The 17089-nt window shown below is 44.0% G+C and overlaps 1 protein-coding gene across 1 annotated transcript; it reads left to right on the top strand.

Moving 5' to 3' along the window:
• Positions 1-1725: 1725 nt before the first annotated feature.
• Positions 1726-13530, top strand: TNFRSF11B (TNF receptor superfamily member 11b). The gene is made up of 5 exons (XM_033155781.1): positions 1726-1962; positions 5366-5735; positions 11138-11335; positions 12634-12858; positions 13073-13530. The coding sequence occupies exons 1-5, from the start codon at positions 1933-1935 to the stop codon at positions 13459-13461; spliced, it is 1212 nt and encodes a 403-aa protein (XP_033011672.1). The 5' UTR covers positions 1726-1932; the 3' UTR covers positions 13462-13530.
• Positions 13531-17089: the final 3559 nt, after the last annotated feature.

Here is a 17089-nt window from a genome sequence, read left to right as displayed (position 1 = left end):
TCATTTGAACCAACACAGGGCGGGAGGGGAGGAGGGCAGGAGAAGAATTTCTGAGTTATAAATAATCAGTGACAAAGAGTCTGAGGAACACCTCTCCCCCCCCCCCCACTGCCTGACTTGTTGCGAAGCCTTGTGGTCACAGTGAGTTCATTTTACTTCAACCTATGCTTGCAGTCATAGTAGCAAGATGAAAGTTGAATTGGCAAGTTTCTTCCCATGCTGAAGAGGTGTGTCAGCTCAAAGCTTTGCCCTCAACCTTTCTGCATCGAGAGAGCTGTCCGCAAGTTCTTTATTAAGTAACACATTTCATTGTGCATATTTGCTTATCCACCTTATTTAAAAAACAAAAAACAAACCCAAAACAAAACATGCACTTACGTTTTCGAAACACTTGCAAAACTGCTCTGAGGCTTCGCTGTGTAGAGGAGTGTTGGTATTAACATGGGCACTAGCCAATACGTGCCTGGTTCAGCCAACTTTTCTCCAGTTCAGATTGAACCTTCCCCAAACCCACTAACCCCCAAACCACATCATGGGACAGATAACTGTACATTTGTTTGGAAGGAGGTCTGTAAATTCACTTTCAAACAGTTTCCATCTTCCACAGTTGGTTTGTGTCTACGTTATTTTGTGAAGGAATAAATTTAAACACCGACAGACGAATCTAATGCAGTAGACAACCTTTATCTCAACGTTTACATTAATCCCTAGCTGAAATTGTGAGCTTAATTTCTCAGCCTTGTGAGTGGGGAGGGAAACACGGCCAAGGGGGAGATGAGAATAGGACATTCATCCTGAATCAGCTCTGGGGACAATTTCATCAGAGGAAAGACCATAGCTCAGTTGTAGAACATCTGCTTTATATGCTGAAAGCATTAAAGGTTTAAAGGGAAAGTTTAATCTCTGTCATCTCCAGGTAGGACAGGGATGTCCCCTCCCTGAAACTCTTAAGTTAGCTGCTGCCATTCAGAGTTGGAAATACCAAGCTAGATGGACCAGTGGTCTGATGGTATAAGGCAGCTTCCCTGATATGTTCCTACCCACCATCATTTTGAAATGATATTTCTATTCTGATGATTTCAAAGAAATAAGATACACGACAAAAATACTTAATTCATAACAAAAATACTTAATTCCAAAGAAAACCTGCTACAGCTGTCTTAACCCTCTTTTCCCATCTGTACTGTAGGACTAAGAGGGGAGCTGCCCTACAGGGTTTATGGCAGGGTGAAACATAACTGAAAAAAATGTCTTGGATGCATCAATAAAAATCAATAAAAATAAAAATATGGACCTTCATAGCAGTGTCAACTGGATCAGGAGATAAAGTGTAAAACCATGTATCACAAAGTGAGAAGGATTGCTCATTTCAGCTCTATTTCAGGGCATCAGAAGCAAAAGAAAATTCCAAAAACTTTACTACCAAAAAGGGAAGACACCTTAAGGATGAGCTGGTTGCAGCAGGATATTTTTATACTTTTGTTTCTAGAACGACCAGGCTGTGAATAACTCGCCCCTTGTTGTCCTGGAGGTGAGTCTGTCTTAGACTCCCCCTCTTTGCCCAGAAAAGGGGTGGGCAGTAACACAGCAGAGGCGGTGACTGCCAGACAGTAATTAGTTAACCCATCGCTGTGCCCGGATCCTGACACTCCCTCCTTTTTTTTCCAGCTTGTGGTTAAATACAGCTGAAAGGAGTTGCATGAAATCATCGACAGGTTCCTTTTAAAAAAAAAATCAAAAAGAAATTGATCGTGGGGAGGGAATGAGTATTCAAAGCTGAGCCAAGGTTTCCTGTTGCATGGGGCTGCAGATATATATATAAACGAGCTTTTAATGTGCTGGGCCAGTGTTTGCAAGCTGCTACGAGACCAGAGCGCTCCCTTAACTGCCTGATTGCTTTCCCAGATCCCTGAGGGTTTGAAAGCAACCACAATGAACAAGTTCCTGTGCTGCACACTTGTGGTAAGTCCTTGCCCAGAGACTGACGATTGCTTTGGAACTGACATGATCAGAGCGTTGATATCACTCTCTGTTCTCCGCTGGCTGACTTTTCCTCTTCAGGTCTTTTAGTAAGCGTGCTAGATTTCAAATCGTAGTGGGCTGCAAAGTTTTAACAAGGGATGAGACATTCCTGGCTTCTGGGGGGGTGGGGGGTGGAGGAAGGAATTAATATGCTGCATTTTCAAGAAATAGGTGCCGTCTAAATCTCCTAGCTCTGACCCTCCTATGAGAGCCTTAGGCCACTGCAGATGTTACGAATCTGTTTAATATTGTCCGGACAGTCTGTGGAGAGGAGGGCTGGAAAGAACAGGAGCAAATCTGTGAGACTGGACTGGTTTGTCAGATACCATGTTTAATTTTATATATTGCACAAATGTATGGATTTATGGGGCTGCCTCATCTAGGCAGAGAGCACTGGATTATCTACCATGGTGCTCTGATGGTCTAAGGGTGGTAGCTGGATGTGGAGCAGGTACTGGTGGCAGACAGTGCAGAAGGTTTAAGGTACAATCCCTGGAATCTCCCCATAAAATGATCGCAGGGAGAAAGATATCTGGAGGATTGCAATTTCTGCTCTGCCACCAGTTCTCCTGATGTGAATGGTCACAGTTTGTGGGTCTTCTGTGCCCAACTGGGCAAATGTCTCTTACTGGCTCCCATTGCATGTGTGGAGATGTCTATGGCGTTAAAGAGAATGGGGTAGCTCCTGCACTCATAAGGAGATGCACTGAACATCGACACCGCCAGGTGTGCCCCAAAATCAATGGGTTGGAATGTCTGTTATTTTTGCACTCTCCTTTACCCTTTCCTCCACTTTACCCTCTCTCATATGTACATTAGGGAGACATTTATTTATGCCCCACTCTGGGAAATCTAAGAATCCAAAATCTATGGGCAGTAGTCAAGTAGGTTATAATCTGAGTAAACCCATTGAAATCAATAGACCTAAGTGAATTGTGTCCGTCAACGTCAAGGGTCTTCTCTGAGTGTGATTAGCACCGATTACAATCCTACAAATATATTTTAAAAGTGATCTCATAGCTGAGAATAGTTTGCCTTGTGACCAATCAACCCAAGTGATGTTTGATGTTACCTAGAAGTTGTGCAACATGGAGGAACAGCTGATCAGATAACTGTGAATGCTGCCTTTTTTTTTTTTTTATAAGATTTTATTATTTTCCAATAAAAGAAAAAGAAAACAAAATACAACATCAACACATAACATAAATGCTGCCTTTTATCTGTCAACTTTGCTTCATGTGAGCATTTGGTAGATCACTTATTCAGTGAGTTTTTATTACCAGTCATATAGAAACACAAAGGGATTTTCTGTTTCTTAAAATTGGGACTCAGCCCACTGGGATGTTCCCCTGTATAAGCCCCATTTCTCAGTGGATTGTGCCCCATTAAAGACAACAACAGTGTACTCAATATGAAAAGAAGAACAGAAATCAACTTTCCAGTAGTTTACATAAACTGAATTCGCTATTAGAATGATGTTAGGATTTAAAGTCATATCTAAATACCAGCAATTCTTGTTAGCAGAGCAAACAACATAAATTGTGTGTGTGTGTGTGTGTGTGTGTGTGTGTGTGCATCCCTTTCACAGGGATCTGAAGACTGGTCATCTCTTCTGATTGAGAGGATGACTCCTGACAGATTTCAGATTGACAGCTGCAGTGGTTCTCCTGCAAAGAGAACTGTTTTGGGGTGGGTACATTAGGAATTGGGGTGTGTGAGGAAAAAAAAGAGCATGGTTACTTAGAAAAACGTGAGGAAAGTATCCGTCTCCCAGCAAGAAACATGTTACCCCAAGGGTCTTTGGCTCCCCCGCAACAGGTACTCAGGTACACGGCATTTTCTCCCTCAGAAAAGTATGTCTCTCTGTTGACTTGCATAGGGAACAGGTGGGGGGGAAATGGCATAACCCCCAGAAAAGAACAGGAAGGGGGAAATGTCACTTTCCAGCGAGGATCCAGTGGGTCATTGGTTTTGGATTGGATTCTGTCCCCTCACGGGTTTCTATGATGGCATGGAAAGGGGAAGGCAAAAACCCAGGGCCCCATTTGCACTTGTATTATGTAGAGCAGTGAATAGCAAGACATATATATATATATATATATATATATATATATATATATATATATATATATATATAAAATAAATTGTCCAGTGGCACCTTAGAGACCAACTAGTTTGTTCTTGGTATAAGCTTTCATGTGCACGAACACTTCTTGCACACGAAAGCTTATACCAAGAACAAACTTAGTTGGTCTCTAAGGTGCCACTGGACAATTTTTAAATTTTTTTTATATATTTCGACTGCGTCAGACCAACACGGCTACCTACCTGAATCAGTGAACAGCACAGTTTAGGGATTTGACTTTGGATCCCATCCAGACATTGAGTCATTTTTCAAAGGCAAAGGAGACACCAGGATGTGTTTGTGATGCAAAACAGAGGCTGCTTTATTTGTTTCTTTCAGTAAATCCAAACATTCTTCTGCGGTCTGCGTGAAACCCCAAAGCCAAGACATAAAATAATGTTTTTACATGCTGAAAAACTAGTTTCTTGACTTTCACAAGGCTGTGATTGAAGGGAAAGATGCCTGTAGGAGCTTTGGCTGTCTTTGCAATTGTCATCCAAATCCACATTTATTTCACATGAGTGGGTGGAGCTCAAATGTCATTGGACTTCAGTTTGGAGATCAGTGTGAAAGATCCAATAGAAAAGGAAATCAATATAATGCCATTTCCCTTTCAAAATCCTTTTCTCTCTCTGTGTGTGTGTGTGTGTGGGAACAATCCTGGGACATGAAAACTATGTCCGACTGTAGTTTTTTAAACCAGAACTCTGCAACAACATCACGATGTGTGTTAAGGGTACTACAGGCCATTTAACAGTGCTGTAAGTTATATGAGTTGCTATGGCAGAAAATTATTTAATCATTAATGTTGTGAAAGGAAGATGAAGGTTATGTGAAGGATTCTGTACTGTATGTGAGCATTTCTAAGATGCCCACTTCCTGTCCCTCATGAATCTCTGCCTTGTTGCTCGTCCTTCACTGTTTGACTGTTTTCCAGACAGCACACACAACCACACACTAATAAAACTGCATCATTCAAAGTTGCCCTAATCTGCCCTCAAAACAATGGGACCCTCTCCAAGTTCCCTCTCCGAGAGGGGTTTGTAGAGTGGCAACAAGGGGGCAGGGCCTTTGTAGTGGTGTCCCCCTGTCTCTTGACACCTGTTTGGCACCAGCTTTAAGGGTAATGCCTCTGAGAAATATAAATAGCAACAGCAATACCACCAGCATGTTGCCAACCATGTAACCTAAAACACTGTGTTGTGTCTCTTCTGCTAGTTGTTGGACATATCTGTGAAATGGACTGTCCAGGAGGACCTTCCCCCAAAGTACCTCCATTATGACCCAGCAACCTCCCGTCAGATATTGTGTGACCAGTGTCCCCCCGGAACCTACGTTGAGCAGCATTGCACGGCTTCGTCGAAGACCGAGTGTGCCCCCTGCCCGGGTCAGTTCTACGCAGACGAATGGAACAGCAACGATGAGTGTCAGTACTGCAACGTGGTGTGCAAGGAGCTGCAATACGAGAAAGTCGAATGCAGCAGCACCCAGAACCGTGTTTGCGAGTGCATCGAAGGACGGCACCTCGAACTGGAATTCTGCTTGAAGCACACAGCATGTCCGCCGGGATATGGCGTTGCTGAGCAAGGTATGTGTCTGTTTTCCAGAGATGGCCTGTTCGCCTGGGGCGAGGAAGAAACTTCTCCAGGAAACCAGACCAGGAAGATTACACACACACACCCTTTGGTATACTGGGAAACAGTGGGTTCTTGCATGTGCTCCCCCCTCCCCCCAGGACCTTCAGAACACCACAGGTCACCAGCATTATATATAAGGGGGGATCAACTAGTGAGAGTCTGTGTTGGAACAGGGAGAGCTGGATTGAAATCCCTGCTTGGCCATGAAACCCACTGGGTGCCCTTAGGCTAGTCACAGTCTCTCAACCTGATCTACAGGGTTGTTGTGAGGTTCAAACAAAGGGTCACCTTTAGCTGCGCTAAACTCCTGTTGGGGTGCATTGGATTCAGTGTCAGTGTGGTATAATCTGGCTGGCGGTCAGGATCCGGAGCAAGCCAGCAAGGAAGGAGAGGAAGATGAATGCGGTCTGAGACAGACAGCAGGGTCAGGATACAGAGAGGCTGAAGCAAGGGAGGAGAGTCTGTTTAACACTTTCGCTCACAGACAACGTGCTCAGTTTAAGGGTCCAAGCTTGGGGCAACAACTGTACGATTTTATTTATTAGACAAGACGCATGTACCGTTTGATTGCAAATGGAACCTATAAGCTGCTTACCAAAGAAGAGAAAAGAATTAAAGGACAAATTACAAACAAGTATTTAACAAACTCAACATATAATTAAAACTAACACTTAAGATAAAAACAGATTAAAACGCACGCAGGCTTTCCACATGCCTGGATAGGCTTGCCTGAACAAAACTGTCTTTAGCAGGAACGGAAAAGAGCACAGCAAAGGCGCCTGCCTGGTGTCAATAAGCAGGGAGTTCCAGTGTTCATGTGCTGCCTGTAAGATGAATAGGTCAGTTTCTTACAATCTGCGGCACCTGTAAACAGTGCCCGTTCCCCAGATCAAAGCAGTCGAGTAGACATATATGAGGGCTGTGTATGTCTTGCTTTTCAGAGAACAGCCTCCTCTTTAAAGGAGTCCTCTGTCCCGTTCAAATCCTGTTGCAAACGGCAAGAACCCTAATGCCGAGTTGCCTTGCCTTGCTATTTTAATTGCAGTTGCCAGTTCTAAATTTGCAGCTGTGCACGTGAATCAGCCTATGCCGATTCTATGCAAATCGGCATCTTCTTCCTTCCTTCCTTCCTTGCCCTTAAGAGGACACTGGTGCATGGAGTCGTGCTGACTCAACGGTACAAAGAGTAAGGCATCTTGGCTTGCACTCCTTTACAGTTTTTTGGAATGACAGGAGGTGGGTTGGGGGTTGGTAGTTGGTTAACTTTAGTGGACTATTCATTCATTCATTCATTCATTCATTTTGCAAGACTGGCTTACATCAGACATAGCGAACCTGTGGCCTTCCAGATGTTGTTGGACTTGAACTCTGCATTAGCCCCAGCTGATGGTCAGGGATGATGGGAGCTGCAAACCAGAAGTGCCACAGGTCCCCCATCCCTGGTTCACTGTGATGAAATTGCCTGCATGCATTGCAAGGCAAATGTATCCCAACAGCTGTGCATGGCAGCCTAGTAAAAAATTTCCCAAAGCATCCTGGTTTTGCTGCCTGGGTGGTACTACAAAACCAACACACACACACACACACACACACACACACACACACACGTGTAGCTCTCACACAGAGACCCTTGCATAGCTTTCAGCTTTCCAAAACGAATACGCCCAGAGGCAACGGATGGGTGGCAAATTTATTGCAGCGCCTGTGAAAAACAGCCGTTGCCCTCCTAAACATCTCGCTGGACTGCTGCCAAAAGTGATGTTGCTCACAGTAGCAAAAATGTTCTGCTCTTACTGTAATGGGTAATTTAATGGCACCAGCAAATTGCCTTCTAATGAGAAACATGATGGATTGACCTCATTCACAGGGACATTATCTGGGATGCAGTATTTATGGGTTATAACTAATAACATTTTTCATGGGGGGAAGAGTGCTGTTTCAAGCCTCTGTGCGCCTTGACAAACAGCAGAAGTGCGGACTGATATAGCACCCAGAGAGTAATTATAACAATATTAGTGTAATAGCAAAAGTCATCGCAAATGTGTGGCAGTAATTAATTACCAATGTCGCAAAGAGATACTCCTAGAAAAGCATATATATATATATATATATATATATATATATATATATATATATACGCACACAGGCAGTAATTCTCCTGCCAGACGAACTGGTAATATTGTGCATTGCTGGAAGGGATAAAGACCGTAGCGATAGATTTTTAACAACAAAAGCAGGAGTGGGGGGAGACAGATAAAAGGGGTCACATGTTCTTTATTGATGGAAATTAATATTGCCACCAAAGAGCACTATCTAGAAAATAAAGACGAAAGGAATCCTTGTCTAGAAACAACAACAGAAAGATATGCAGAAACTTTATGGATCTGCTTGAAAATGGCCCTGCACATAGTAGTTTCATCATTTTGTGATGCTAATGAGTGAAAACTTGTCTCCTACTTCATTTTGTGCAAAGTGTGGATTTTTCATATATTTCTGTTCCTGCAAAAATATTAGCTAGCTGCATATAAAGTGGCTTCCAGTATGCCCAGAGATGTGAGAATCCCCATAAATTATGTTTTAAACTACAGCTACATTTTAGACATTGGATTAAATGCTTTCAGCATGCCAAACAGGAAATATGAAAATATTTACATGAGCTCATAATGCATTTTTCCAAAATACATTCATTCGTTTTGGGGACTGGGAAAGAGACCCATGTGCATCTGCTCTCCCCTCCCCCTCATGTGTGGTTTGATCAATCCATTGTTTGCTGTTGTGCAAAAAAAAACCTTCAGGCTGTTATTTAAGCAGTCCCTCCATTCCAAGCTTACAAACCGGGTTTGTTCTGGTAAGCAATGCTAGTTCAAAGGCCTTGCTGAAACCATAATCTGCCAGTCTGGATGTAACAGCAAACTGTGGTTTGATCAAACCAGGAATTAATGTGTTAAGCCATTTTGTTGAAGAGTGGAAGGAAGGAGCATAGGAAGGAAGGAGTATGCAAGCACTGGATCCATTCCTGGAAGATTGAATGCAACCCATTGACTGCATTCAGACTAATGCTGTGAACTACCTGACATAGAAATTCCACAGAAGTGGGGCCAATTCTGAAAAGGCCCTGCTGCTAGCTCCTGCACGTAACAGTTGACAAGGGAATATAGAACAGAGGGTAACTCACACAGGGATCACTGATTTGTAGCTCAAACCATGCTCCTTACAAGCTTAAAAGTGAACACTAGAACTGAAGGCTGGAAATTTATTGGCAATCAGGGTGACATACTCCTAGAGTTTATGTTGCGTTGAATATGAATGGATCACAATTCTTGCTTTTCTGTGAGAAGCTATGCATATTAATAACCATGACAGCATTTGTTCCCTAACTGCACATTTAATTCATCATTGTAGATCTTTTAGTAAAGGAAAGAACCCCAACTTTCTTGCTCTCCAGGTTCCTGAAAATATTTTCATCTACACAAAACAACTTCTGTGTTGATTGCTTTACAATATGCATTCCTTAGAATTAATTTTTATTAAACATTAGCATCGTATTTTTAGGGCATATGCAATAATCCTGACAGGCCCAAAGAGGAGAATCAATGCATATTCTTCACTGTGTCACATTCCCGAGCTATTCCTTACCTTTAAAATCTTTGGAAACTCATTTAAGTGTATCCAGCAGCATAATTTACCTACAGGACTCTAATTTCATACTGTAGCTCAAATCTATATCAACTAAGTGCAAGCAAGAGCTTTCATTTACATAGGAAAGGCAGAAAATGCCAGCTTGATTTGAAAAATGCAACACCTGCTTTAATTCTATCGCCATTTATGGATGAATGGGAAGCCGCACAGAAGGGGCTTCAATCAGCCCTGTCCAATTTGCAGCCACGAACCACAGACCATCAGGTGTTTGATAAACCCCTCATTTTAGTTAAATCCAGATTGCCTGCACAGGCTGGGTTTATTAAGCCACTGTAACACATGGCTGGCATGCCACATCAAACGTGAGCGTGACAAGCCAGATTTTAAGGGAAAGAAGGCATTTCATTGAGTTATCCAATGCACTGGTTTCAGTGCTCTGGCGAAAGAATTCCTTCAAAGTTTGCGAAAAGAAAAGAAAAAGTGATTTTGTGCCATCGTCCATAGGCAATGCCAGCTCTGCTCCAGGTCTGAGAAGAACTTGGGCAAAAATACCACCCATGGGCCCTTATCTTGCAGAAGATCTGGACTCCAGGGAGTGCAACGTAGCTGTTGCTGCCACTGCAACATCAGCAAAGGGCAATGCATTCCTTGCTGGCTGGATCTTCTGACCCTGTGGATCCTCCCACCTGAGGTGGTCGCCTCACCTTGCCTCATGCATGGGCCAGCCCTGACCCTGCCTCCTCCTTGGCAGCCCACCTCCTACCCTTGCTCCTGACTCAGACCTTCACTCGCCCATTCTTCATTGGAGAGGGGGGTGCCCTTTAGGGGGTTTGCCTCAGGTGCCGAAATGTCTTGGGCCGGCCCTGCTCTGGGTCATTGTGGGAAATATAAAATGGCAGCTCATCGCATGTTGATGTGGTGGTGCTTCAAGGCAGGTATATGCTGGGCTGGTCCATAGGAATCAAACTTAGTAGCCAAGCAACTTTTTCCAACTGTCTGAGCAGAGTTGACTTTGGACCAGTTCCATGTTCATTTAACTAAGGTGGTGTGTGCCCACAACATGTGCTGTCCATGTGAAACTTTTGCTTGTCCAGATTCCATATCTGAACACTCCCCATTTAAAAACTGCCTAATGGGCTAGTTTTAAATATGTAGGGAGCTTTAGACATGAAGAAATCACATTAGGAAGAACTTTCTAACATTAGGAAGTAAGTTTTGGCAATAAGAACTGTTTGACAGTGGAACGGACTCCCTCGGAAGGTGGACTGTCTTTCATTGGAGGTTTTCAAACAGAGGTTGAACGGCTGTCTGTCCAGGATTCTTTAGCTATGATTCTTGCATTGCATGGGGTGAGACTAGATGATCCTCAGGGTCCCTTCCAGCTCTACAGTTCTATAAATAATGCAGTCTTCCACCTACATTTGAAAGTGCTCAGTCCCTTGGGGCATGCACTGTCCCGTGTGAGACTTCTGAATGTGCCATTTACAAAAACAAACCAGATGAGATTTAAAACATTAATTGGCAAAGCTGTCCTGGGAAACGCGCTTCCCTCTTTGAAAGAGAATCTTTGGGAACACACAAATCAGGCACTTATCTGATTGCTTTTCCACTCGGTCTTTCATGCTGCCTTTCACCACATATATAAGAAGTCACTGAAGTGCTGTATACAAAGTGATTGCCAAGCATTTTTATTGTCTCTTTGTTTTGTCCCAAGGTACCCCTGAAAGTGACACGGTTTGCGAGAGATGCCCAGAAGGCTATTTCTCCAATGAAACATCATCCAAGGAAGCTTGTCAAAAGCACACCAACTGCAGCGCGCTGGGTCTCAAAATGGTGCGCAAGGGAGACTCCACACGTGACAATGTTTGCCAGGGAGAAAAAAGTGACAAATCAGATCAGAAGTGTGGAATCGGTACGTGCCAGATTACCAGTTGTCGTATTTCTACTAGTTAAGTCTTGTGCTTCAAAGCAAGGAATAGCTTGATGTGAAATAGAAGTCGTTCTCCATGTAGCTTGCTGGGTGGGGCAGAACTGCTACACAACCTTCCCAGCAGGTGGGTCACCATTGCTTAACCCGAGGGAATGAGGAAGAGCTGAAGTTGGAATGGTGCAAACACGCTGGCAGGAACATTGGATTGATTCTGCCAGTGTGTTTGCACTGCGCCAACCTTCCCACCACCATAAGAACGTAAGAAGAGCCTGCTGGATCCAGGCAACAGCCCATCTAGTCCAACATCCTGTTCCCACAGTGGCCAGCCCAATGCCTGTAAGAAACCCTCAAGCAGGGCCTGAGCAAAAGAGGACTCCCCTACTTATATTGAATACCAGCAACTGATATTCAGAAGCATGGCTACCTCCAACTGTTGAGGCAGATCACAGCCCTCATGCCTAGTAGCCATCAAAAGCCCTCTCCTCCATGAATTCGTCAAATCCTCTTTTTGCCTCGCTCATCCCTTCCGGTAAACAACAGCAATCCACCAGCTGTGAAGCTAGCGTAGAGTGACACTTCTGAAACCACTTCATTAGCTTATGGTAGGGAATCTTTGGGCCCCTAGGCGTTGCTTGACTCCAACTCTGGAAAGTACCTCCAGCTGGTAGTTTCCATAGCAACCATTCACTTGTACTCTTTAGTCATGCAAAGATACACCTGACCATGAGAGCCATTCACTTAACAAAGAGATAGTTTGGGGCCGTTTGAGCAGTCTTTTCCTACAGAATGAAGCCACAAGCTTGAGGGTGCACCCCCAAGATTCTATGCAGACTAATGAGAGTGTCGGACCAGGACCAGGGAGAGACCAGGGTTCAAATCTCCCCATGCCATGAAGCTCACTGGATGCCCTTGGGCCAGTCACCATCTCTCACCCGAGCCTACCTCACAGGGTTGTTGTGGAGATTAAATGAGGAAGGTGGGACCCATTTACACCACCTTGAAGTCCTTAGAGGAAAAGGTAGCATATAAATTTAATGAATAAATCACACAGGTCAAAGTGTAGTTTCACAGAATCCAGGCTTATTTACTCAGGAAGCAAGTCTCTTTGTGTTCAATAGGGCTTACATCCAAGTAAGCATGCACAGGTCTGCAGCCTTGGTAGAGCAATACTGGGGATTTTTTTTATACTTTTCGAAAGGGCACAGGTGCAATGTTTGGATGACTGATCCAGACCAGACAGACTTTGAAAGATCAATATGCTTCTTCTTCTTTTTCTTCAGATGTGACCTTATGTGAGGAAGCATTCTTCAGGTTTGCCGTTCCAACAAAACTCACGCCCAGCTGGCTGAACATGCTAAGGGATAGTCTGCCAGGTATAAAGGTCAACACAGAAACTACAGAAAGGCTTAAACAAAGGCACAGTCCTCAGGAACAGACCTTTCAGTTACTGAAATTATGGAAGGAGCAGAACAATGGTCACACTGCGGTCAAGAACATTAAGCAAGGTAAGACCATTATACAAACAGAGTGGTGTGTGCATACACTGAGCAAGCTCACATTTATTTATGAACTCTTCTTCCTTGGTGGTTTTTAAGCAGAGGTTGGATGGCCATCTGTCATGGATGCTTTAGCTGAGATTCCTGTATTGCAGAGGGTTGGGCTCCCTTCCAACTGTGAGTCTACGAAAATAAACCAGCTTCTCTATTTTGTCGTTCACAGGTATTGACCACTGCGAAAACAGTGTCTCAAAACACATTGGCCACCTCAACATCACCTTTGAGCAGCTCAGCATCCTCATGGAAAATTTGCCAGGGAAGAAAGTAGGGAAGGAAGAAGTCGACCGTATTCTGAGGCTGTGCAAATCTTCCGAGCAGATTCTCAAGCTTCTCAGCTTGTGGAGAGTAAAAAATAGAGACCAAGACACCATCAAGGGCTTGACGTATGGGCTGAAGCATTTGAAAACATACCATTTCCCCAAGACGACGATCCAAGGCCTCCGGAAGGTGGTCAAGTTCCTCCACAGCCTCTCGATGTACAAATTATACCAGAAGCTTTTCTTAGAAATGCTAGGAAACCAGATCCATTTGGTGAAAGTGAGACACGCATAGTTTTAGCTATCCAATATTTCATACTCTACTTGCTGCTAGCAATAACGATTTCATTTTTGTATGTGGATAGGGGGGGGATGTTTTTCTATATTATGCTTATTTATATTTATATATCTGACTGGGATAGCTCAGAGCTATCCTAGATCATTTTAAAATAATAATAATAATATTTTTGTTGTTGTTACATTAAGCTCCTGATCTGGAATCTTAGGACACTGAAGGTTTCCAGTGAAATCAAACAGATGTCCAGAGAAATACCAGAACAGGCATGCAGCCGTATTTGCTATTTATATTCACTGAACTCCAGAATGTTGTAGATATTTATTAACTTGAATGGCCGCAGTTTGAGATTAAGGGTAGAAACAGATGACCCGCTTGCTGAGACGTCAGCACTGCAGCATCCCATATGGTGAATCTGTGGGGTGGGGCAGGGAACAAGGGTGCCATTTCCTGGGGGCAACTGCTCTTCTGCTTGCTCCCCCAACATAGTTCTTACTCAGATGTGCAAAAGAGTGTTTGAGGGCACTAACGGAGCAGGGCAAGGCTAGCCAGCCTGGTGCACTGCAGATGCTTTGAGCTACGTTCCCATCGCCCCATCAAGCACAGCCAATGGTCAGGGATGGTGAGAGCTGTGGTCCACTGCATCTGCAGGTCGACCCCTGTTGTAGGTGATGCAGGGCCAATGTCCACACCCATGCCAACAACCCTGAGTATGTGAGGCCCATCCCCTCCACTCCTGGCCTTTGCATGATGAGCATGAACTCCTGATAGGAACTCTTAAGTTGAACATGCTTAGTAGGGTCTTCCCAACCACTGGGAACTAGGGTTGCGCAGGATTCAAACCCAATTCTCCTTCAGGCCTTCACACTCGAAACACAAAAGCCAGGTGCAGAGACCTGTGTTTGCGGCGCCAATCTACCCACCCCCAAGCCCCTTCCGGTTTGCAGCCTCGTGCCTTTTTTTTCCAGTGCCTACACAGAGTTTCAGATTATTTCTCAGGAACACCTCTATCTCTGGTACGGATCAGGATCTGAAGCAGTGTGAGGCGCTGCTTGACTCACGCACAAGAGCTTTTCAGCTCCCTCTTCAAGTGGCAGCTCCACATTAGCCTCCCCCCCAAAAAAAACTCCCTTCCCAACCTCTAACGCGTACACACACACACACACACCAACCATCTTCCTCCTAAACTAAATTAAAAATGCTTCCGAATACCAGTTGCTGGAAACCACAGGAAGGGTGAGTGACCTTGTGCTCCTATCCTGCTTATGGGTTTCCCACGAGCATTTGGGTGGCCGCTGTGAGAACAGGATGCTGGACTTGGTGGGCCATTGGTCTGATTCAGCAGGGCTCTTCTTGTGTTCTCCTAGGTATGAAACATTGCCATCCAAAGGACTTTCCCCCTTCTCCTAGGTGCAAGTGCTCATACATGGTGGATATTAATCTGCCCCGACCCCAAAAATTCTTAAAATGGACTTTTTATTTGTGGGGTTTGGGGGTTAATAATAATAATAATAATGAATATTGACAAAAGTCAGCCTTTGAACCATGCTGCAAACCTTACCCTCTCCTCAAGTAAAATACTTGGCTCTTTTTAACGAAATCAAAAATGGTCCCCCTGTGTACCAGGTGTAGAACAATGGGGAGCTCAACTGAGCAGGAACACAGTAAGGTAGGGGTGACCTCCTGCTGTTGTGGACTGCAGTTCCCATCATCCCTGATCATTGGGCATGTTTGCTGGGGGTGATGGGAGTTGTAGTTCAAAACAACTAGATGATATTACATTGGCTGGCCCTGCAACAATTGTTGCATGGATTGTCCGTTGGCCAACTTTTAATGCTGATCGAATTGCAGTGTAGGAAGCTTTTCATCTGTTTCCACCTTCAAAGGAGAGAGAGAGAGAGAGGAATGGATTGTACACTGTCTATTTTCAAGCTAAAGGGAATGAGGAGGTGTATTTATAAGCTGCACATATGTGATGTTTCATATTGGACCCATCCTTCATTCTTATTCTGTGGATTTTTGAAGATTGTTTCTTAGCTTCGTCTGTATAGGTTGTGAGGTCTTATGGATGTAATTTCCTAATTCAGCTCTCTTTTTTAATGTTATATGGTGGAAATATATCATAAACAAGCTGTATATGAAGTATTGTTTTAGAAGATGAATGTACCATATTTAAAAAGGTGGATTTCCAGGTTGGATGTTGATCATGTTTTATAAACCCATTTTTTTCCATAATAATATGACTTGTGTGGTCTTTTGGGCCATTCACACAGAATTGGAGAGTTGCAAGGGTCATCTAATCCAATCCCCTGCAATGCAGGAACCACAACTAAGTTAATGTCACTAACAACAACAACAATAATAATCATCACCACCATCATCATCATCATTTATTATTTATACCCCACTCATCTGGCTGGGTCTCCCCAGCCACTCTGGGCAGCTTCCAACAAAAGATTAAAAGTACATTAAAACATCAGTCATTAAAAACTTCCCTAAACAGGGCTGCCTTCAGATGTCTTCTAAATGTCAGGTAGTTGTTTATCTCCTTGACCTCTGATGGGAGGGCGTTCCACAGGGCGGGCGCCACTACCGAGAAGGCCTTCTGCCTGGTTCCCTGTAACTTTGCTTCTCGCAGTGAGGGAACCGCCAGAAGGCCGTCAGGGCTGGACTTCAGTGTCCGGGTTGAACGATGGGGGTGGAGACACTCCTTCAGGTATACTGGGCCGAGGCTGTTTAGGGCTTTAAAGGTCAGCACCAACACTTTGAATTGTGCTCGGAAACGTACTGGGAGCCAATGTAGGTCTTTCAAGACCGGTGTTATGTGGTCTCAAGACTTCAGCTCGGAAGAACCTCCCATACCCAAGCCTGCACACTAACAGCCGTCTTTCCTTAAGACTGAGGAAGCAAAGGCCTTCCACAATAGCTCACCAGGCCACCGGGACAGTGGGCAGAAGTTTTTAAAAGTTGCAGTCTGTCCTCAAACTTTGTTGGACTTTGTAAATAATGCAAGCATAGTCCAGAGAAAGAAGACACCCTGATCATATATTATTAAGGAAACTGGATAGCAAAGAGGCTATAATTTGAGGAGAAACAGAGTGAGAGGTTTTGTCTAGCTCACTTCAGGCCTTGTACAGAGCAGCGAGATATTCAACCAAGTATGCAGGGGGGAACTCCCTCAGAACTACACAGCCAATTAGCATATGTGCTTTCTCAGTAGAGATCATACAACTCTGCTTGGTTGCTAAGTGACACCTCTATGTATAGCCTGCCATAACCTGTGGAGCTGACATACTGATAACAGATTTAACCCTTGAATTACAGTTACAGGTGGGTAGCCGTGTTGGTCTGCCATAGTCAAAACAAAATAAAGGTGGGTAGCCGTGTTGGTCTGCCATAGTCAAAACAAAATTTCTTTCCAGTAGCACCTTAGAGACCAACTAAGTTTGTTCTTGGTATGAGCTTTCATGTGCATGCACACTTCTTCAGATCTGAAAAAATATATAAAATCAAAAGATCCTTCCCGTAGTATCTGAAGAGGTGTGCATGCACACGAAAGCTCATACCAAGAACAAACTTAGTTGGTCTCTAAGGTGCTACTGGAAAGAAATTTTTATTTTGCCTTGAA

This window comes from Lacerta agilis, chromosome 7 (assembly GCF_009819535.1).
Source record: "Lacerta agilis isolate rLacAgi1 chromosome 7, rLacAgi1.pri, whole genome shotgun sequence".
In the NCBI taxonomy this organism is placed as follows: domain Eukaryota; kingdom Metazoa; phylum Chordata; class Lepidosauria; order Squamata; family Lacertidae; genus Lacerta; species Lacerta agilis.
This window is presented reverse-complemented; position numbering and strand designations above follow the sequence as displayed.

Bases quoted from the DNA above. Each gene is read 5' to 3' on its own strand.
- TNFRSF11B (XM_033155781.1), top strand. From the start codon at position 1,933: ATGAACAAGTTCCTGTGCTGCACACTTGTG. The intron at 1,963-5,365 runs GTAAGTCCTTGC...CTCTTCTGCTAG, and splicing joins TCCTGTGCTGCACACTTGTG to TTGTTGGACATATCTGTGAA. The intron at 12,859-13,072 runs GTAAGACCATTA...TGTCGTTCACAG, and splicing joins GGTCAAGAACATTAAGCAAG to GTATTGACCACTGCGAAAAC.